The sequence below is a fragment of the Silurus meridionalis genome, chromosome 1, assembly GCF_014805685.1.
Source record: "Silurus meridionalis isolate SWU-2019-XX chromosome 1, ASM1480568v1, whole genome shotgun sequence".
NCBI lineage: Eukaryota > Metazoa > Chordata > Actinopteri > Siluriformes > Siluridae > Silurus > Silurus meridionalis.
The window spans coordinates 12,498,847-12,522,906 of NC_060884.1; the positions used below are offsets into that span (position 1 = coordinate 12,498,847).

General features: G+C 39.4%; 1 protein-coding gene across 1 annotated transcript; it reads left to right on the plus strand.

Moving 5' to 3' along the window:
- Positions 1-4,173: 4,173 nt before the first annotated feature.
- On the plus strand, positions 4,174-24,037 carry edem1 (ER degradation enhancer, mannosidase alpha-like 1). The gene is made up of 12 exons (XM_046847196.1): positions 4,174-4,858; positions 7,821-7,893; positions 8,190-8,293; positions 11,172-11,343; positions 11,659-11,842; positions 17,260-17,434; positions 17,865-17,985; positions 18,533-18,703; positions 19,548-19,621; positions 19,723-19,819; positions 20,594-20,755; positions 21,722-24,037. Exons 1-12 carry the CDS (start codon positions 4,410-4,412, stop codon positions 21,809-21,811), a joined length of 1,872 nt encoding a protein of 623 aa, XP_046703152.1. The 5' UTR covers positions 4,174-4,409; the 3' UTR covers positions 21,812-24,037.
- The last annotated feature ends 23 nt before the right edge of the window (positions 24,038-24,060 follow it).

Sequence of the window (24,060 nt, forward strand, 5' to 3'; positions counted from 1 at the left end):
ATGTTGATGGAGAAGTATAGAGAAGGTCAGAAGGAGTTGCATTGTGTGTTTGTGAATTTAGAGGAAGTGTACAACAGGGTGCCGAGAGAGGAGTTGTGGTATTGTATGAGGAAGTCAGGTGTGTCAGAGAAGTATGTGAGCGTGGTGCAGGACATGTATGAGGACAGTGTGACAACAGTGAATTGTGCAGTAGGAACGACAGACTGGTTCACGGTGGAGGTTGGACTGCATCAAGGATCGTCTCTAAGCCCTTTCCTGTTTGCAGTGATGATGGACAGGTTGACGGACGAGGTCAGACAGGAGTCTCCGTGGACTATGATGTTTGCGGATGATATTGTGATTTGTGGTGAGAGTAGGGAGCAGGTTGAGAAGAGCCTGGAGAGGTGGAGATATACGATGGATAGAAGGGGAATGAAAGTCAGTAGGACTAAGACAGAGTACATGTGTGTGAATGAGAGGTAGGGCAGTGGAGTGGTGCGGTTGCAGGAAAAAGAGGTGGTGAAGGTGGATGAGTTTAAGTAACTGGGGTCAACAGTGCAAAGTAATGGAGAGTGTGTTAAAGATGTGAAGAAAAGAGTGGCAGGAGTGATTTGTGATAGAAGGGTTTCTGCAAGAGTGAAAGGGAAAGTTTATAGGACTGTGGTGAGACCTGCGATGTTGAGCTGAAGATGCTAACGTTTTCGTTGGGAGTGACGAGAATGGACATGATTAGAAACGAGTTTACATGCTGTTTACATGCTGTTTTTGCACCTTCGACTGCTCCTGTATTTCTTTTGCACTACACTGTTTACACTCACTTCTGGGATATAGTTTATATTTTTGTATAGTTTTTACAGTTTTCTTGTACAGTACTGTATAATCTAGTATACAGTAGGTTTACTGGTCGGCGCTATATAAGGTTTTGTGTCTTGTCTTGTGTCGTCTGTCTGCACTGTCTGTCTGCACTGTTTGCACCAGGTTGCACTCGATGCACTTTATGTAACTTGTGTTTTAGCTTAATGTTGTTTTGTTGTTTGTTGTTTAGTGTAGCACCAGGGTTCTGGAGAAACGTTGTCTCATTTTTACTGTGTACTGTGTACCACTGTGTATAGTAGAAATTACAATAAAAGCCTCTTGACTTGACTTGACTTGACTCTTGAGTTTATTTGCGGGACAGCGCATGTATGTATTTGGAGACAAAGTGAGGGAGGCGAGATTGAGATGGTTTGGACGTGTGCAGAGGAGGGACATGGGGTATTTCAGTAGAAGAATGCTGAAGATGGAGCTGCCAGGAAGGAGGAAAAGAGGAAGTCAAAGAAGGAAATTTATGGATGTGGTGAGGGAAGACATGCAGGTAGTTGGTTTGAAAGAGGCAGATGTAGAGCAGGGGTATGGAGACGCATGATCCGCTGTGGTGACCCCTAATGGGAGCAGCCGAAAGAAGAAGAAGAAATCAGAATCAGAAATCAGATATAGCTTTATTACCAAGTATGCTTACACACACAAGGAATTTGACTTGTCATCAGGAACTTCCAGTGCAGGAGAAGTACAGACTAAATGTAACAGAATAGTAAACCAGACAGTTAAATAATGCAATAAATACAGAGTAAAAATATTGTTAAATGAATGTACAGATGTTATTTACAAGTGTGCAGTTTACAAATGGACCATTGGATACTATGTACAAATGTGTCAGTTATGATGGGCAATGTGTAGTTATAGATATTTTATTTGTTCATGGTGAGTATAGCCTGAGGGAAAAAACTGTTTTTGTGCCTGGCGGTGGACGGTGCTCTGTAGCGACGACCAGAAGGCAACAGTTCGAAGAGAAAGTGGGCGAAGAGAGATTTTTTTGCCCCTTTTCTTCACTCTGGATAAGTAAAGATCTTGAAGATTGGGCAGTGGGGCATCAATAATCCTCTCAGCAGTCCTGACCATCCGCTGTAGCCTCTTGATGTCTGATTTGGTAGCTGAACCAAACCAAAAGATTGACTTGCAGTAGCCATACAATGTGACTAGTTAAAAATGTTCATGTATGTAAGTATGTATGCATGTAGGTATATAGATCAAATTAATGCAATACACTTTTTTTATATTGATTAAATTAAGTAATTATTTATATTGCCTTAAATAAAATTGATTTAATTAAACTGTTCTATTTATTTTTAGCATATTTAACAAATGTCTTAATTCCTTCCATCCTTCATTTATTCACTCCATCGATATGTAGAATTTTTTGGATTTTCTCTTTTTTCCATTAAAAAAAAAAATATATATATATATATATATATATATATATATATATATATATATATATATATATATATATATATATATATACAGTGAAGAAAATAATTATTTGAACACCCTGCTATTTTGCAAGTTCTCCCACTTAGAAATCATGGAGGGGTCTGAAATTGTCATCGTAGGTGCATGTCCACTGTGAGAGACATAATCTAAAAAAAAAAAAATCCAGAAATCACGATATATGATTTTTTAACTATACAGCTGCAAATAAGTATTTGAACACCTGTCTATCAGCTAGAATTCTGACCCTCAAAGACCTGTTATTCTGCCTTTAAAATGTCCACCTCCACTACATTTATTATCCTAAATTAGATGCACCTGTTTGAGGTCGTTAGCTGCATAAAGACACCTGTCCACCCCATACAATCAGTAAGAATCCAACTACTAACATGGCCAAGACCAAAGAGCTGTCCAAAGACACTAGAGACAAAATTGTACACCTCCACAAGGCTGGAAAGGGCTACGGGGAAATTGCCAAGCAGCTTGGTGAAAAAAGGTCCACTGTTGGAGCAATCATTAGAAAATGGAAGAAGCTAAACATGACTGTCAATCTCCCTCGGACTGGGGCTCCATGCAAGATTTTACCTCGTGGGGTCTCAATGATCCTAAGGAAGGTGAGAAATCAGCCAAGAACTACACGGGAGGAGCTGGTCAATGACCTGAAAAGAGCTGGGACCACCGTTTTCAAGGTTACTGTTGGTAATACACTAAGACGTCATGGTTTGAAATCATGCATGGCACGGAAGGTTCCCCTGCTTAAACCAGCACATGTCCAGGCATGTCTTAAGTTTGCCAATTACTATTTGGATTGTCCAGAGGAGTCATGGGAGAAAGTCATGTGGTCAGATGAGACCAAAATAGAACTTTTGGGTCATAATTCCACTAAACGTGTTTGGAGGAAGAAGAATGATGAGTACTATCCCAAGAACACCATCCCTACTGTGAAGCATGGGGGTGGTAGCATCAGGCTTTGGGGGTGTTTTTCTGCACATGGGACAGGGCAACTGCTCTGTATTAAGGAGAGGATGACCGGGGCCATGTATTGTGAGATTTTGGGGAACAACCTCCTTCCCTCAGTTAGAGCATTGAAGATGGGTCGAGGCTGGGTCTTCCAACATGACAATGACCCGAAGCACACAGCCAGGATAACCAAGGAGTGGCTCTGTAAGAAGCATATCAAGGACCTGGCGTGGCCTAGCCAGTCTCCAAACCTAAACCCAATAGAGAATCTTTGGAGGGAGCTCAAACTCCGTGTTTCTCAGCGACAGGCCAGAAACCTGACTGATCTAGAGAAAATCTGTGAAGATCTGTGTGGGCCAAAATCCCTCCTGCAGTGTGTGCAAACCTGGTGAAAAACTACAGGAAACGTTTGACCTCTGTAATTGCAAACAAAGGCTACTGTACCAAATATTAACATTGACTTTCTCAGGTGTTCAAATACTTATTTGCAGCTGTATCATACAAACAAATAGTTAAAAAATCATACATTGTGATTTCTGGATTTTTTTTTTAGATTATGTCTCTCACAGTAAACATGCACCGACGATGACAATTTCAGACCCCTCCATGATTTCTAAGTGGGAGAACTTGCAAAATAGCAGGGTGTTCAAATACTTATTTTCCTCATATAAAAATATATATATATATATATATATATATAATATATATATGTGTGTGTGTGTGTGTGTGTGTGTGTGTGTGTGTGTGTGTGTGTGCTTCTTTTAAGCTAACACTATTGAGTGTGAAAGGTTGTGTATTTTAAGTTCACGTTTTGGAAATACGGATTGAGCGCGACGTTCTCGTGTAATCTCGCGAGACTTTGAGCAGCTCGAGCCAGTTCTGTGACCCGAACTTAGCAACGCCACGACACCAGCGGCGTGTTTTCTCGCTTGATTGACACTCACGCCGGCCAATCATCGCCATCCACTGTGATGACTAAGGCGGCGCGCCAGTCAGCTCCTACAGTCGACGAGGGCTCGTTTTGTTGACAGGAACTGTGACTGTGCGTTTGAAAAGAGTACTGGGAAAGGAGGTTACTGTCGGCCAGCTTGCGCTTCGAAACGTTTATCAAAAATTGACCCGTCGACGTGAATTATGACTCTGACGGCCGCCGTCGAGCAAAGATGCAATGGAGGTCAATAGTAGTGGGTCTTCTTGTGCTGCGGGTGGCCCTGAACTGCATCCTGTGGCTCGCGTTCGGACTCGGACCCAGCTGGGGCTTTCACTTCCCGCTCCAGTTCAGCTTCAACCTGCACAGACACACCGAGACTCCGATAGATGGGACCAATGGCTGGTCGCAGCGTGTGTACGAGAACAACCAACCTCCGGTAGGAACCTGCTCAAAGATCAGCGAAAACACGCCAAAAAAGTCTTACCTCAGCTTCTTCAAGGCCAGCAGGGACGAGTACGATCGGAAGTATGGCTCTTTTCCTGACGCCCTCAAGATTAAAATGAAGGGGATGGCCAGGGACATGTTCTACTTCGGCTATGACAACTACATGAAATACGCTTTTCCTGAAGACGAGCTTAACCCCATCGACTGTCGGGGCAGAGGACCAGATGTATTAAACCCGTAAGTTACATGTATAAGGTTCTGCCTTTCAGAACTGCACACATCCTTCATTTACAGCCAAGTGATCTTTAACAGTGTGCTTTGGTTATAAAACAAACAAACAAACAAAAATGTAATACGTCAGAGTGAAATCAATCCTTTAGAGAAACGTGGGAGTGATGAATATCCATTAAAGAAAGTAATTCAATACCAATACAACAAAACCCTGACAATGAACATTGTCTCAAAGCAGCTTTACACAGATAATGTGGTGATAAAAAATGAATGATGTTCTTTATAAGTGTAAGTTTGCCCCTGATGAGGAAGCCGGTGGCGACTGTGGAGAGGAAAAACTCCCCGAGATGGCATAAGGAAGAAACCTTGAGAGGAACCAGACTCAAGAGGGAACCCATCCTCATCTGGGTTTCACCAAATATCCGTTTTTACAGCGAAACGATGTGCAATGATGGTGATCAGAAGCAAACTATAGTCCTGAGTCAGCGTAGCAGACCGTTGACATGAACTACAGTCCAAATCCATCCTCAAAGCTCCTGCTCTTTCGCCTGTAATTTCATGGAACCCCAGAGCGTTGATGAGAAACCGTCCTCGGAGTGGCCTCCAGTCGAAGAGAAAACCATCCAGAGGCAGGCAAGGATGAAGCGAGCAGATTCGGGGAGGGGAGCGGGGCAGGAACAGTGGTCGCTGGAACCTCAGGAGTATGTTTAACTCGACAGAGAGAGAGAGAGAGAAAGAGGGGTGACAGGAAGAGAAGGATATGGATTATTATGTGTCTTTATTGTTGTATGAAAGTTAAAGGCACTGTGCACTTTATATGCCACCATTTCTTCTATAATGCACAGAGAACGGAGAATACAGAGCAAGACACCACTCCATTCTACACATCACTGAGGTCTAACAGTTCATTCCTCATCAGCTCATCCCACACCTTTATAATTCATAATCAGCTTTTTTATAAAAAAAAAAAATCCTTTTAAAATTCAAACTCTTGGCCTTTAAGGTTTTAGGTTGAGGTATTTCAAACATATGTTTTGGAAATTCGGAACACAGCTTTACATTCCTGTGTAATCTCGTGAGCCTTTTTATGTTTGGTTAATCTACTAAAATTGGGAGTGCAATCAAGGCTTTAAAGAAATCAGGAGTGAGTTCTTTCCTGTAAAGAAAGTCATTTTCTACCAATAAAACCAAACTCATTCATGGCCAAACATTCTTCTATAATGCTTAATAAGAACTGCGAATACAGAACAAGACACGGTCCTACAGTAGGTCCCTCATCAGCTCATCCCACACCTTTATAACGGAAAACCATTTTAATGCTGATCAGCCATATGTTTCTGCAACATTGGCCTCGATAGTGGTTCAACCAAAAGACTCTTGGCCTTAAACTTGTAAGTAGAGCTATTTCAAGTATCAATTTTTGGAAATTTGGACCCAGCTTCACATTCTTGAGTAATCTCATGAGACTTTGTTATGGGGAAAAATGTCTTGTTAATATACCAAAGCTGGGAGTGAATTCAATCCTTTAAAGAAAACTCTTACAGGCCACTCTTTTTCTTATAATGCTAATATATGAAAATATAGAGCAAGACACCACTTCCTTCTACAGATCACTGGGTCCTACATGAGATCCCTCTTCAGCTCACTCCACACCTTTTCTAATGGAGAACCCTTTTATGCTGATTTAGACATGTTATATATTATATCATTTTTGTATCATGTGGCCTTTCTAGAGGTACAACAAAGACCCCTATTACTTTATGATACGAAGTAGAAAAAGGTCCCCACGTTATCACAATATCCTTCTCTTCTAGATTGATTAGATTGTAGCGAACTCCAGGTGCTTGAGTTTGTGGTTAGAAGAGTTTGTGAAAGCTGCAGCTTTTCTTCCGGCACATCTTCCAAATAGCTTTTTGAGATAAAGGTTGCATCTGTTTGTAAATTTGCAAACGTTGTAACTCCAGTTGCTACCTTTATTTTATTGTATTTTATTTTTATGCGTTTTATTTAAACATTATTTCTCTAACAGTATATCTGAGGATTTTCAACCATGTCGATACAGTAATCCGCCGCTTTACCGCGGTTTGACTCTCGCGCCCCCGGGTTAACAGCGAAATTGCGTTTGCCGCGTAACTAATTTGTTGCGCCGATTTTCCCGGTCTCTCACGGATAGCACGATAGACCAAAAAACGTATAGCGGACTGTTTTTATGGAGTTTTATGTTTAAATAATGGCGTTTATTAATAAAAAAGATCATTAATAATTATAAAATAAAGTAAAATTTTAATACAGTACAGTATACATAAAATAGCATTTTTGAGGTGGCGTCCGTTAGTTGTGTTTTTTTTCGTTAATTGCAAAATATTCGATTCCGTGGATTACTGTATATTCTTTTAGCAGCCAACACCAACGACTCAAAAGTTCTCGACCACTCAGATAAACTCTGTAGGCCAGAGATGTCATAAGTGTTTATACACTTTACATATTAGGAACAATACAGCATTGCTCTTCACAGATCTTTCATTGACTGCATGTTTTTTTTTTTCCCCTCTTATTGTATCAACCTGAGTAAATGCAGTTAGTTCCATCATACCATGGTCCAAATGATTGAACTCACACTTCCCCCCCCCCCATTCCAAAGGTTGACATGAACATTTATCCACCCTCACGACTTACTACTAACCGTCTCTGGTTCTGTGTGAATTCTAAAGGTTGGGTGAGAAGTTCTCACAAATTTGTAGACCACTTTTTTTTTTTTTTAAACAGGCATGTTAACTTATCATTTGCAAATTGCTGGTTATAATCTTTTTTTTTTTTCTTTTCTTGAATGCTATAATGTGGAATTGACTGCAGAATCTCTTTTTTTTTTTTTCTGTCATATAAGAACCTGATCTAGTAAAATATTCATGAGCCATTCAGTCACATGATTCATAATGTGGACTCAATTTTTTATTTATTTTCATTTTAGATCGAATATCAACATCAATGACGTGCTTGGCAACTACTCCTTGACACTAATCGACACCCTTGATACTCTGTTGGTAAGTGCAGGTTATGAAACAAAGTGACATTTGTTATTAAGCCCATAGTTTATGGGGTTTTCATGTAAATTACTCATATCCTCATACATTTTTTTTATAACTAACCTTTTTCTGATGATTACCTGTACTTCTTACCCAAGAAAGTCTTACCCCGTATTGTCTTTTTATCAGTAGTATTAAGGGAAGCAGGATATGTTTTGATGATATATTTAAAGTGTTATTTAAAAAAATATATATATATTTATTTAAGGATTTTTGCAGTGAATGACATAATGGCAAATATGCTGTTCCTCCAGGTGCTCGGGAATGTGTCCGAGTTTCATCGCGCTGTTAAGCTGGTCATTGACACGGTCAGCTTTGACAAGGATTCCACAGTGCAAGTGTTTGAGGCCAACATCAGGTGAGCGTTTTGCTTTTATTTTCTCAGTGCAATCTGCTCAAGAGCAAACGTGCTTAAACGGAACGATGCACTGCTCAGACTTAGAAGGAACAAGTGCTTCAATCCATCAGCTTTCTCAGAGGCGCATTGAAGATCAGAATCAAATCCCAGAACTACCAAACTGTCACTGATGGGAAAGACCCTGGTCACAGCCCATAACCCTTAAATGCTCAGTTGTTTATTTCTATAGCACTTTTCACAACAGACATTGTCTAAAAGCAGCTTTACAGAATTTTAAGAGTTAAGGTGAATGATGTGTATTTATCCCTGATGAGCAGCCGTGACAACTGTGGCAAGGAAAAACTCCCTTAGATGTTATGAGGAAGAAACCTTTAGAGGAACCAAACTCAAAAGGGGAACCCATCCTCATTTGGGTGACATCAAGAGTCTGAACATGAATCTTTAAACAATACAGAACACTGGAGAGTGAGAACTAACATGAGCACTGGAGTGTAAGGTTATAGGTAATGATCTTTCTACAGTCTTTTACAGTCATTGTGGTTATAAAACTAATAGCTACTGAGCAAAATAGCTCAACATTTGCGATCATCACAGATCCAACACCAGCTTCTCCATGCCAGAGCCTTTAAACACTCAAAGAGGTCCAATGTCAAAATCCCACATGAAGTGGGTTCCAGTTGGCACTGGTACGTCTCTAGATGGTTCGGGATGTTTGCCGGTCAGCATCTGATGTAAAGGTCCACAATCTTCATGAGGTTGGATGTGACTGGGGCTGGAGCAGCTTTAGGATGCCTCGGGATAGGTAAAGAAAGAGAAGCAGTGGAGAGGATATTGACATTGTTGTTCATGATATTAACAGCACAAGTTGATAATGTGCATTTGATCAGATGTACTGGAGCACAAGGTTATGATGTGTGATGTATGTTATATGTAGGACTCGCTAAAAAGATAAGTTTTTAATCTGCACTCAAACTGGGAGAGTGTGTCTGAGCCCCGAACACTGTCAGGAAGACTATTCCAAAGTTTAGGAGCTAAATGTGAGAATGCTCTACCGCCTTTAGTGGACTTTGCTATTCTAGGAACTACTAGAAGTCCAGAGTTTTGAGATCTCAGGGAGCGTGACGGATTGTAGCGTGTTAGAAGACTGGATAGATACATGGGAGCTGAACCATCTAGTATTTTGTAAGTAAGTAGCAGTAGTTTGTAGTCGATTTGAAATTTAACAGGTAGCCAGTGTAGGGATGATAAGATTGGGGTTATATGGTCATATTTTCTCAACCTTGTGAGAACTCTGACTGCTGCATTCTGGACAAACTGTAACAAGATAAATGTATGTAACTTGGGGATAAGGACATCTGCCAAATGCCATAAATATAATAACTTTTATGCAATGATTATTTCGCTGTCTCACCATGTTTTTAGTGGTTTTTAAAAAATTATTATTATAGCTGGCCCAATTTGATCTGTAACCCGGTATTATTGACGCAGTTATACGTTTTGCCATTCGTTTTCCTGAATAGACAATAAAGCCTGAGCGATGCCAACAACGTGTGTAGAACATGCAGTGCATTGTGGCTTGAATGAACAGTCATGACAGGCCTGTACAACAGCATTTGTGCAATGCATCCGGGATGAGTTTGTGGTTATGCCTGAAAGGCAAGAGGAAACCTCTCTTTATAAACTGAGTCATAAAAGTCTACTCTAAAATACAGTGGAACCTCGGAGCTCGCGAGGGTTAGGGACCAAGACCGGTCACGAGTTCTGAATTTTCATGACCTTTTGATATGCCCCTTCCAACCCAGTAAAAACCCAAAGAACACTATACGAAATCGATTTAAATGAGTAAATAACAGTATTTCACTCCATAACACTTAATTATTAGACTATTTTAACAATACTTTATGTAAATTAACAGCAATTACAATGCTTAATTAAAAAAAATAAAGTACAGGTACAGTAAAGTATGCAGTAGAGAAGTACAGAAAATACAGTACAATACAGTACAGAAAATACAGTAATGGGTACTCACTTTATATAGTATGCTGAAGTGTGTTTTAATGAGATAAACCTTGATTAGAAATGTAGCGTTTTGAGCAGCTCGCGGTTGCTCACGAGCCGATCTGAATGAGAGTCGCCGGTCGGAATGAAAGTCGCGAGCATGCGAGGTCGCGAGCGCTGAGGCCGCGAGCTCCGAGGTTCCACTGTATTAAATATTCATAGAATTGAGGAAAAACTCTTTAGTTTATTGTGTCTCTGAATATATGTGCATATCTGCATATCGTAAGGATGACTCCAATGATGAAAAGGAACCATTACACACTATGGTTTTTATACTCAAATATTTTTCGAACATGATGAAAAGGTTTCAAAGGATTTCACTCATTTGTGGGATTTATCATTTCACTGCAAACACGCCAACGTTATTTGCAACGTTATAGGTGCTTACAGCTGCACCAATTTATTTGATAAGTAAGTGATAATCTGGAGCTATGGTTTGTGTTTCCATCTGTCTTCTAAGTCACTCTACCCAGGCACTGAGGTTTTCCATTCCTTTTCTCCTGAACACTGTTTAGTAGAGTCTAAACAGCAATGCATAGCTTTACTAGGTGTGAGCTCTTATTCATGTTTGAGTGGGTGGCAGGGAGGACGGTTTTGTTCGGCCTACAGATGTTGGTTTTTTTTTTTTTTGCAGTACACCATAGCAGGTATGGAACAAAGCCAGTCTAAAAGGGATATCTGATGAGCATGATAATGTATTTAAAGTACTAAGAGTTTTACAGTGTTCCAGCTTTTTGTAACACCGGATACGTGTATATATCGACAAATCAGTGCTTTTATTATATGGTTCAATTGTGAAGGTGTTCAATTTCTCTCGCAGAATCCTGGGCAGTCTGATCTCTGCCCACATCCTTCTGACTGATCCGCGACACCCGTTTGGAGACGTGGGGCTGAAAGATTACGATAATGAGCTGCTGCATCTGGCCCATGACCTGGCTGTTAGGCTGCTACCTGCATTTGAGAACACCAGCACTGGCATCCCCTACCCTAGGGTCAGACCTCTGTTTTCATTCAAAAAATCTAATTTCTCTCAGATTATTGTCTGTATCATTAACATGAGTTATGTGAGTGTGCTTTAAAGCTATTTACATGTTTAGTTTGATGGTCTTTTTTGTTTTTGTTCTCATTCCTCTTGTCATTGCTTCATTATTATACGTAGTATTTTGCAGACAGTTAACATTGAGTAATTTAATGCTACTTACGTGAACTTTGGTTGTTCCGGTGTCCCATTTTTCCTCCTGATATTACTATTGTGGGAAATTTTGCGAATGCGGTATTAATGCAAAATACTTGTAAATCAATTGCAGGTGAACCTGAAAAGCGGCGTGCCCCCAGACAGCATAAACGAGACGTGCACAGCAGGCGCAGGCTCTCTTCTGGTCGAGTTTGGCATTCTAAGCCGTTTGCTTGGCGACTCTACGTTTGAGTGGGTGGCGAGGAGGGCCGTGCGAGCTCTCTGGAACCTGAGGAGCAACCAAACAGGACTGCTGGGTAAGACCCAGTGCAGGATATATGGACAAGATGGAGTGAACAAGTTTTCAGACAAGTAGAAAAGAGAAAGAGGGAAAAAAATGTCACATATATTACAGTGGAGTGAAATTCGTTCTTTGCATATCCAAGCTCATTAGGAGACCGGCTTCAGAGGGCAGGGTCATCCATGATAGAGCACCCCTGGTGTAGAGAGGGTTAAGGGCCTTGCGTTAGGGCCCAGCAGTGGCAGCTTGGAACTCCTAACTTTCTGATTAGAGCCTTAACAATTAAGCTATCATGTTTCTAAGCACTGTGATCAAATTTAGGCTAATTGCCTTTTAGTTGTGTGAGTATTTATTTGTCCCACATCAAGCAGAGACAAATTGGAGGAAAGCAGTATCTGCCCTCATACCTAGTGGTATTGTGATTGGGAGGGGTGAAAGAGTAAAGTTATTCCATTCGTCTAAAAATATATTTGGAAATATTGGCATCAGATGTCGCATCAGAATCTCCTAACTAGTTTCTCTACTCAGGGCCCCTCAAGCATTGTATATTTTTACTGATCATGGTGTTATACAACATATTTATTTTTTTAAATCTCTTACATCTTATAGCTAAACACTACAGGAGGTGCACACTGTAGCTCTGCTGATAACATTAGTGGTCCCATGGCATTTCAATTCAATTCATTTTTATTTGTATAGCGCTTTTAACAATGAACATTGTCTCAAAGCAGCTTTACACAGATAATGTGGTGATTAAATGTAAATATGTTCTTTGTAAGTATGTTTGTCCTCGATGAGCAACTGTGGCAAGGAAAAACTCCCCGAGATGGCAAAGGAAGAAACCTTGAGAGGAACCAGACTCAAGAGGGAACCCATCCTCATCTGGGTTGCACCAAATGTCCATTTGAAGCATATATGCAAAGTTGCGGGGTACAGTGATGATGATCAGAAGCAAACTGCACTCCCGAGTCAGTGCAGCAGACCGCTGACACCAACTACAGTCCAATCCGTCCTCAAAAGCACCGGTTCTACTCCGGAATTATATGGAACCACCCAAGGTGTTGATGAGAGACCGTCCGAGCTGCACAGAAGTGTGAAGATCCATGGAGGGAGAGGGGCAGGAACAGTGGTCACTGGAGCCTCAGGAGCATGTTTAACTCGACCGAAAGAGAGAGAGAGAGAGAGAGAGAGAGAGAGAGGGTGACGGGAAGAGAAGGATATGGATTATTAAGTGTAACTATTGGTGTATGAAAGTTAATGTCACTGTGCAGTTTGGACTCCGGCAAGACTCGCTATGGCAGCATAACTAAAAGGGAGAACCAGAAGGTAACACAGACATGAGGGATCTCTGGGATAAGAGGCGACCCACCACACCACCGTTCAACAAACCTGAGTGAGCGTGTGAATGTGAGGGACGACAGCATACAAATATACCAGTTCACCAAACACTCTATATCCATGTTCCTCCAGATCTGTGCCTTTACCTAAGAAAATCTACTGATAAAAGGCTTGACTAAATAAATAAGTTTTCAACCTCGACTTGAACACTGAGACTGTGTCCGAGTCCCGAACACTGATTGGAAGGCTGTTCCATAACTGTGGGGCTTTATAAGAGAAAGATCTGCCCCCTGCTGTAGTCTTCATTATTTGAGGAACCAACAGATAGCCAGCACCTTTTGATCTAAGTAGGCGTGGAGGATCATACTGGTACAGAAGTTCACTCAGATACTGCGGTGCGAGACTGTTAAGTGCTTTATACGTCAGTAGTAATATTTTATAATCAATGCGAGATTTGATTGGGAGCCAGTGTAGACTGATTAAAACAGGGGTGATGTGGTCATATTTCCTAGATCTAGTGAGGACCCTTGCTGCTGCATTCTGGACTAACTGAAGCTTATTTATGCACTTACCGCACACCCAGACAGTAAAGCGTTACAGTAGTCTAATCTAGAAGTAACAAAAGCATGAACTAGTTTTTCTGCATCCTGTAACGACATCATATTTCTAATCTTAGCAATATTTCTAAGGTGAAAGAAGGCGATTCTGGTGATATTATTCACGTGAGACTCAAAGGAAAGACTCGGGTCAATAATCACACCAAGGTCTTTGACAGCCGTACATGCTGAAACAGAAACACCATCCAGAGATGCTACGTAATCGGAAAGTTTATTTCTAGCTGCATGTGGTCCTAGTAAAAGTACTTCCGTCTTATCTGAGTTGAGCAGAAGAAAGTTATTAAGCATCCACTGTCTAATGTCCTTTACACACTTCTCAACATTGTTAAGCTGATCTCTCATCTGGCTTTGCTGAAATATACAGCTGTGTGTCATCAGCATAGCAATGGAAGCGAATCCCATGTTTATGAATGATTTCACCAAGAGGCAGCATATATAAAGAGAAAAGCAGTGGGCCCAAGACAGATCCTTGAGGAACACCAAACTTTACCTCATAGAGTGTGGAGAACTCACCATTTACATCCACAAACTGATAGCGATCAGTCAAATAAGACCTGAGCCAAGAGAGAGCTGTTCCTTTATTCCTACAACGTTCTCAAGTCTAGCAAGCAGTATAGTGTGATCAATGGTGTCAAAAGCTGCACTAAGGTCGAGCAAAACAAGTAAGGAGACAAAACCCTGATCAGAGGCCAATAACAGGTCATTTACCACCTTAACTAGCGCCGTCTCTGTGCTATGATGAGGCCGAAATCCTGACTGATACATTTCAAAATGTTATTCATAAGCAGATGTGAGCATAACTGCTGTGCTACAACCTTTTCTAAAATTTTGGATATAAAGGGGAGATTTGATATCGGTCTGTAGTTGGACAACTGACATGGGTCAAGGTCAGGTTTCTTAATAAGGGGGTGGATAACTGCCAGTTTGAAGGATTTAGGTACATAACCAGTGCTAATGGAAGAGTTAATTATTTTTAAAACAGGTTTGATTACCTCTGGAGCTATCTGTTTAAAGAAACTAGTAGGCAAGGGATCGAGAATACAGGTTGATGATTTTGATGAGGAGATTAATGAAATTAAGTCACTCTCATGAATAGGAGTGAAGCTTTGTAATTGATTGTCTGCTATAATGACACTGCTGTCTACAGGGTTACTTGTAAAATAATTTGGATTTATATTAACCGTCTGGATTTCTTGCCTGATGTTTTCAATTTTATTATTAAAAAAGTTCATGAAATCATTACTACCTATTGGTGGTGTGCATGTTAGTGTAGTGCTTTTATTCCCTGTTAATTTTGCTACCGTGCTGAATAAAAATCTAGGATTATGCTTGTTATTTTCTATGAGGGTGGAGAAATATGCTGATCTGGCAGCACTAAGAGATTTTCTATAATTTAGAGGCTCTCCTTCCATGCTATTTGAAATACTGTTAATTTTGTTTGACGCCATTTACGTTCTAGTTTTCGAGTGTTCTGTTTTAAGGTGCGCGATGATCATTATACCACTGTGCTAATTTTTCTCCCTGATCATTTTGGTCTTAAGGGAGCTACATCATCTAGAGTGTAACGTAACGTTGTTTCTAGATGTTCAGTGGCCCAGTCGAGCTCTGCGGGTCTGACGGAGATCTATCTAATATCGTAATATCGGAAGATTATTAATAAACGCGCTGCTGTAGCTGACGTGAATGTACGCTTAACACGGTAACGTGGTGACGTAGAAATGCAATGACTAAGGCAAATTTTAAACGAGATGAGATAATGGTCTGAAATAGCTTCAGACTGTGGAATTATGACTAAGTTTTTTATTTTTAATCCAAATGTTAACAACAAATCGAGTGTGTCCACCACTATGAGTGGGTCCTATAACATTCTGATTAATTCCGACTGAATCTAGAATGGACACAACTGCTGCTCTTAAGGAGTCTTCCTGATTATCAAAATGAATATTAAAGTCTCCAACAATTAATGCTTTGTCTAAAGAAGTAGCTAGATTTGTAATGAAATCTGCAAATTCTATCAGAAAATCAGAGTAGGGCCCTGGGGTCTATAAATAATAATTAGTGGAATTAACTGACTTGACCTGCTTTCAGACACTGAATATTTTATGTTGGTGTAAAGAACTTCAAATGTTTTACATTTGTGTTTAGTCTTTTGTGACGTTTAGATTATTATTATAAATAGCTGCTACTCCGCCTCCTCTGCCATTTAGACGGGGTTGGTGTATGTAACTATACCCAGGAGGACTCGCCTCATTTAATGCTACATATTCATTCGATTTAATCCACGTTTCTGTCAAACACATTATATTAAACTCCTGGTCGGTAATAATTTCGTTTATAGTAAGCGCTTTTGGCGTGAGAGATCTAATATTCAACAATCCTATTTTTAGATCAGAGGTGCTGGCTGTGCGTTCAGTCCTATTTAATTTAATGTTAATCAGGTTACTTAAACAGACTTTCTGATAATTCCTATATTTTGGTTTTGCTCGGGGGACAGACACAGTCTCAATATGGTGGATCCTGAGTGGCGACTCTGTGCAGCTAGCAGACGGTCGGTTTAGCCTGTCTGTCTGCTCCTGGCCTTGGCTCTAGACAGTCACTTGTTAACTAGTGCTGTTCTGAGACTATGACCTATACTACAAGAAATGAGAGCAGCACCTTCCCGGGTGGGATGGACACCGTCCCGCCCTAACAGGCCAGCCTGGCCCTCAAAAATGCTCCAATTATTAATGAAGCCCACATTGTTTTTGGAGCACCACTCGGACATCCAGCAGTTCAGCGACCATAACCTGCTGTAGGCTACATTACCACGTCACATTGGGATGGGGCCAGAGCATACTACAGCATCGGACATTGCCTTCGCTAATTTACACACCTCTATAATATTACTCTTAGTAACCTCTGACTGTCGAAGGCATATATCATTAGCTCCTGTGTGAAAAACTATCTTAGAGAACCTGTGCTTTCCTAAGAATCTAAGCTGACCTGCTATGTCCGGCGCCCTGGCTCCCGGTATACACATAACCTGTGCTGCTGGTGCCCCTAAAGGTCTAGCTAATTTCACGTGCCTCAGAATGGAGTCTCCTAAAACCAGAGCTCTTTCAGGTTTCTCAAGCGGAGAGGAATGGTGCTCCCGTGGGCGGGCCTTAGCGTTAGCTTTGGCTTTGCGAGTATGCCGCCGAGTCGTCACCCATTCGCCCCGCTGCGAGGGCTCTAATGCCGGAGTCGGGGGAATAGTACCTTCACCTAGGGCTATTTCCTTTTCATTGATATAATAGACAAGAGGAGGAGTGATGTGCACGCTCCAAAACAAAAGCCAGGGCTGTAGTCTATAACTGGTATCTTCCATGCACTTGTAGTGGTAGGTTTTTGCCTAATAAAAGTGTGTGGTAGCAGCCACAGAGAGCATGTTTATAATTAGCACTGCTCGGAAGAATGTGTTTCATTTCTGTGTATCACTTTATTCTTTCCTTCATTTCAGGGAATGTGGTGAACATCCAGACGGGTCAGTGGGTTGGAAAGCAAAGTGGCTTGGGTGCAGGAATGGATTCGTTCTATGAATACCTGCTCAAGTCATACATACTCTTTGGAGAAAAAGAAGACCACAAGATGTTTATGGCTGCTTATGCGAGCATTCAGAGTCACCTGAGGAGAGGGTGTGTATGTCGTGCGTGTTTTTTGTTCACCTGCTCGTAAAGCACTTGAATATTTTTCACAAGCAAAAAATAAATGGAAACTGTGATAAATATTTATAAAAACAATATGTGATAAAGAAAGGACTAAAAAAAAAAATAGTGCATGTATTCATTAAGAAGGTAACCAGGAAGCTAACTAGTTAAACCAGTTACTATTCTATCTGGTCGGCTAGTCATCATCTTGAGATATTGTTTGTCATACTTGGACCCCTCCTACTCCAAATATTTGCCTAATTTGTATTTATTAACATTTAGATGAAATACACCTTGTACATTTATATCATAACAGCCCCTAGGAGCTCTGTGATTCAGGATCTGCTGATTGTAGTTGCCAAGTATAAGAAAAAAAAAATTGTGTAGAACTGTGTTTGTTTGTTTTTGTTTTGTACAGGAGAGAGGCTTGTAATGAAGGTGAAGGTGACCCTCCTCTTTATGTAAATGTGAACATGTTTAACGGACAGATCATGAACACCTGGATCGACTCTCTTCAGGCATTTTTTCCTGGACTGCAGGTGTGTTAATGTGACTGTGTTTTATTTATAGCATACTTTAAATGCACTAAAATTTCATTGAAAAAATGCAATTCTTAAATTCAGACATTTCATTTAAAAAATAATAATAAAAAATACAGAAGCATATAAATTATAATTTCATTAAGAATTGGCATTGGTGCTTTTGGTTAAAGCTGATTTACTTGATTCTGTTCTCATCTACATTCAAATTGTATTCAACAAAGTTCACAAATTAAGCCCAACAGTAATCCTATATTTTAGTTCCCTGAGTACAACAAATCACCTCGAGCTCGCTGGTTTTCATGTTTTTTATTGGTGCTGGTTTCCAGTCAATTGGCCTTCATGATTTAAAGTTCAATCTGGCAACCTTGGATATCTTGTAGGCTGGCGAATTGTTTATCTTTTCTTTTGCTTTTGGACTTTTCATTTGCATGTACCCAGGAGAATTGTAGTAAAAGATTGTCTCTGAACACATTTAAGAGTCTAGAAGGGTTCTCACGGGCATTCTCTGTGCACCTTTAACCTGTTAATTTCAAATTATTTTCAGGTTTTAAATGGAGATGTGGAAAATGCTATTTGTCTCCATGCCTTCTACTATGCAATCTGGAGGCGTTTCGGGGCCTTGCCGGAAAGGTACAACTGGCAGCTGCAGGCTCCAGATGTTCTCTTTTACCCTTTAAGACCTGAGCTAGTTGAGTCTACATACCTGCTTTATCAGGTAGAAACACTTGCTTTCATTTCCTCTTTTTTGCTAAGTTCTCTGTATAGCTCTCAGTGACCTTTATTTATGAAATGATGCAGTGATTCCATCACTCGGAACAATGTATTATATTAACACAGTCATGTTGATGTTACACTAAGCAGTGATCTGACCACAGATTGGGAGTCTGTTTGGCCCTGTGGAAATAATCAGTCTTTTATTTGCATATTATATGAATATGGCACACCCCTTTTCACCACAGATATAGATTGTTTCATAAGATTTAAAGCATTAAGCCTAACACCAGTAAAACTGCAGCAGCTTTGAGAGCACCCTATGACATTTTATGACATTAAATGATTCAATGTCTATTTATGAAATATATTTACAAAGTACAAAAAGGCAAAAAATAGAACAGTAGCAGAGGCCGAGGGTGCATGTATAGGCATCTACATATAAACAGTAAACTATTGTTCATACAGCAAATTAAATGAAAGTAAACAAAAAAATAAGAGTTGTATGCATCTATATTTTGCCTAATTTCAAACATTGCTCACTTTAATCTAATGAAAATATCTATCACAATGAAACAGAACTATTAATATAAACTACCGGTATGTTAAATATGCAACATCACTTTTGAGCACTGTGGAGCATTTGTATGTTTGTAGGTGGCTTGTATTGTATTGTAGGTTTAAGAAAATACAAAATGGAAATTTTTGACAAACTCTCTGAATCGTAGTCAGTGTAAAATAGAATGATTAAATTAGTGCAATGTGATACTGCAGTCACAATTTCCGAGATAAATTGTACAGATTAAGATTTTTTTTTTAATTATTATTTTATCTTTTTCTCCTTACAGGCCACCAAGAATCCTTTTTATTTACATGTGGGCATGGACATACTTCAAAGCCTTGAAAAGACTACCAAAGTCAAGTAAGTCAAATGACCACTCATGTTGGGGTTTTTTTGTTGTTGTTTTTTAAGCTATCCATATCTGGATATACAGTATGTTTATATCTTACTGCTGTGTGCAGATGCGGCTATGCCACACTCCATCATGTCGTAGACAAGTCGAAGGAGGACCGCATGGAGAGTTTCTTTCTCAGTGAGACTTGCAAATACCTGTATCTGGTATGTGCCTCTTCTACAAGGTGTTTTAAAAATCTCCATACATAGGGGAAAAAAAGAAAATATTTCTTAGCGATATGTAGATTTATTTACAAAACACGCTCAACGTTTTTTTGTAATCATACAAAGTCGTCTCTCTCAATATTGGATCCCAGATTGGCAACAGTGAGATTGTGACCGCCTTTTAATCCACCAATGAGAATCAATCAATGAGAGTCAAATACATAATCTAACCCAAATATCAAACATTGTAGAAATGTAGTTTGTAGTTTATATGTAGCGCTATGGAAAACCTAAAATATGTAATTTCTTAATCTCAATTTTAAAGTGAAAAATTATTTAGATGTTGTACATCATAATTAGTTTGCGATCTTATCTATTTTAAAAATGTGGGATTTCACCTGCTGTAGTTTCAGCATATGGTTTATAGTAACACACAGGTATTTAATAACAAAATCTGCAAATTGCATTCATGTGTTCATATTGGGCTAAAAACCAACTGCAGAAAATAAACCTGTAGTTTTGTTTAAGCATTTTTATTAATGCCTCCCATATCCAATGTCTAGAACACCTTGATGTGTTTTCCTTTCTATAACCTTTCACATAATGCTGAGCTTAAAGTGATTCCAAACTATACTAACAGCACATTTGTAATTTTTCCCTGATTCTGAGAATGAGGCAGGTATAAACCATAAAATGACTAAGTATATAGGTTTAAATCTGCTATGCAACCTGCATGTCTACAGCTACTCATTGATGTATGTTGATTTTCTGTAGCTCTTTGATGAAGACAACCCTCTGCACAAGTCTGGGAGCAAATACCTTTTCACAACTGAAGGTCACGTAGTGCCCATAGATCCACGCTTTAGGCAGAAAACCTGGGAAGAACCGGTCTCATGTAAGGAGTTCACCAAGGAACTTCCAGCCAACACCAGCAATGTAAGAGTCCAGCGGATTAAATGTTTATGTAGTGCTGTGATCTCTTTTGTTCACAAGTTTGCAACATTTTGATAAGATTACACTACTATTAAATGCTGGAATCTTGTTAGTGTTTGTTCTAGAATAGTTGTTTTAAAGTTGAATGAAGCAGGGCCTTGGGGTTCATGGTTTATCATTTTTCTTTGTTATTACAAGAATGTTTGATTGGTAGAAATCAAGCTCGTATATTATCTTAATAAATAAAAAATAATCAAACATTTATTAATTAAAAAAATATATATATTTATTATTATTATTATCATATACCGTATTTCTCGGCCTATAAGCCACTACTTTTTTCCCCATGTTTTAAACCCCGTGGCTTAAACAACGAAGCGACTTATTTATGAATTTTTCCCGGGTTTGTCCCGGTTTCACAAACTTCATGCCAAAAAACTGAGCCCCATATCATTAGACCAATGAAATTTCCGAACGGAAACGAGAAAACGCACCTCACCTGTGTTCTGAGCTGCACGGCATCGGAGAAAAAACGTTTTTCTTAAACGCACGACGATGCCAAAAGATAAACTCCCGAGAGAAATAGTTGTGAAAGGAAGGAGGAAGACAGTGAACAATGACTTACTTGGTAGGCTACTGTTTAGATACAAGCCGTTGTAACGCGTTGAGTCTGGGTGAAGGGAGAGCTCGCTAACTCCAGTTGCAACAGAAATCATATAAGCACAAACAGCACATTCACAGTGTTGGGCACCATCCAGATTTCAGGGGTGAGAAGTGATCATATGTCACTTTTAATTCCGTTTCTTAATATTAATAAGAAAACTTTAATCCAAGCACATAAATATTTATTTAAAATATAATTTTTGATCTTCAACCCCGAACAGAATGTAAAGGTTAATTTTGTGAAGTCTTGTCTGCTCCTTTAAAATTGGATATTAAGTCTAATATGTCTAAATGTGTCTCTTGCAGTGCGAAAGGATACCTGAGGAGCGACGCTACAATCTTCCTCTGAAGAGTGTGTACATGAGACAGATTGACCACATGGTTGGCCTTTCATGACCTCATTATGACATCATCAGCTGGAGTTTAGTATAAAATCACATCCTTCGGATGAGTTTTAGCAGTGCGGCTGTCCAAACTGAGAATTTTATTATTATTTTTTTTTGGTATTATGGTTTGTTTGCACAAGAACCTCAAATGAGGCATTTAAGAGCTCGGTGGTTCTTTTTTGGTTATTCTGAGTCTGTGTTGGCGTTGCTGCGTTCAGTGCAGGATTCTTTGACAAGGAGACACTTACGGGGATGTGACATGAATCGGTGCATTTCCTCACTATTTTTATCGTCGATAATAGTGAACAGTCATTACTTTTAACCAGTCGGTTTTACAAATTAGGTTGCATTCCTATTTATAACACACTTTCGTTAATTTTGGTTCACATGCTTCCTATTTCCAGTGAAGTGTGATGGAAGTCTGAGGGATCATCATTTAAAATCAGTGTAATCCTAATATTCACCCAGCCTGAAGCTCATCATATGATGATAGGTTACACACTTTTAACTTGTCAGGGGGTCTCTTACAGAGCGTGATTAAGAACATTATTTGTAGCATTGTAGCTCTGTGGGATTGCTTCCAACATTCGATCCTGAGAAATAAATGAATAAATAAATCTTTTCTTCAGGGCTGGCTGGTGCCAGAAGTAGCAGTGTTCTTATTCCATTTATAACCAGTATTTCTGTGCCAAATTCTGATTACTGCAACGGACCCTGGACACTTTTGTTACGTTTTTGTTGAGCTTGTTGTTTTGCATCCTCGGAGTAGCTTCCTGGTCAGATGTTCTGACATTTGTGCCTTCCAAAAAAAAAAAAACGCATTGAGTGAAACTGTTTACAAGACCTTCATTCACTCATTCGCTTATTCTGTACTCTTGCTGTTCATTTTAGTTTGCGTTGCTTTGCAGTGCCACAGCACCGAAAAAAGTGAGCTTTTAAGCTTACCCCATGTTATTTTTAGTTTTGCACTGTTGCTGACGTTGTATTCATGTCTTTCTCCAAAGTCTCACTCATTTGTGCCTTATATAACCCAGAATCACTGGCTAGTCCTCAGGATCAACTTATTCTTTTTTTTTTCTTGCTTCTTCTTTCCAGTATGTATTCATTCAATTATATTCGGTTTCAAGGACTGACGTGAATGTGATGCGAAAGATAAATAACAGAAACTGTGCGATAACTAGATCGTATTGATATCGAATGCATGGATTGGACTGGTGTACGATTTTTAGAACAAAGCCATAAAACAGGATTTTGGGGCTTTTCTTAAGGGGCTATCGATCAACACTTGCTCAGAGAATTTAACTTTTTTTTTAAGATCTTGATTGATTTTAATTGAATTCATTCAATGTTGATTTAAGTATAATCATTCCATGAACATCACTGAGTGGTGTAATGGATTGCATATGTGAAAAAAAATGTACATCGATTCAATGTGCAATGAGACGTTTAAAGGGCTTTAGGAGTTCCTGAAACTGGCTTGACACTGAGTTTTATTCATTTCTTAAAAACTAAATACCAAACAATTATTATGTTGGGTATTATATACTGTCTTTGTTTTTTTTTTTGGTTTTTTTTTTGTTTGTTTATTTTGTTTGTTTGTTTTGTCTCTGCAATTTAATCTGAAGGTATTCTGGCTAATCATATTACACTTCAACATCTCCATCCTAAAGTGCGGGGTCTCTTCCACAATAAAAATGTCCCCATTCACAGGGCACAAGGACTAACTGAATGGTTTACTGAGTAATGCAAATAACTCTCATACTACAGGTTTCACAGTCACCAGATGTCAAGCCATTGAACACTGATGGCAGATTGTGGACTGAATTGTAACTGCTAAGGAAATAGCTTTAGGACGAATCGAGTTCATGCCTCCAGTACAGTTCCAGGGACTTTATTAGACACACTTGCGATGGTAGGCCAACACCTTACTAACCGCTTTTATCTTGGTTTTGCCTTAAATATGTCAGCTGACGGTACTTTTTAAAAAGCAGGAATTTTGCTGGGAAGGGAATGATTTCATAAAATATTCATTAACGGTTTGAATACGGTTTAATTTGAATGCACAGTTGTTTGTCATGACCACAATTTTTGTGTTTTGGGTTACATTTTGAAAGAAATAATAAAATCTTGCTTTGTTTTATCTCATGTTATTGACAAGACTCAGGGAAATCTTTTAGCGATGGCTGATTATAAAGGAATTGTTGCAGGTGTTGAAAATAAACATATCATTCCAGTATGTTTTGCATGCTTCAGATTTCT

What these genes read in the sequence shown, in the direction of transcription:
- edem1 (XM_046847196.1), top strand. Translation starts at nt 4,410, where the DNA reads ATGCAATGGAGGTCAATAGTAGTGGGTCTTCTTGTGCTGCGGGTGGCC. An exon ending in GGACCAGATGTATTAAACCC is followed by an intron (nt 4,859 to 7,820) that starts GTAAGTTACATG and finishes TTTTCATTTTAG; the next exon opens with ATCGAATATCAACATCAATG. An exon ending in CATTTTTTCCTGGACTGCAG is followed by an intron (nt 17,986 to 18,532) that starts GTGTGTTAATGT and finishes AATTATTTTCAG; the next exon opens with GTTTTAAATGGAGATGTGGA.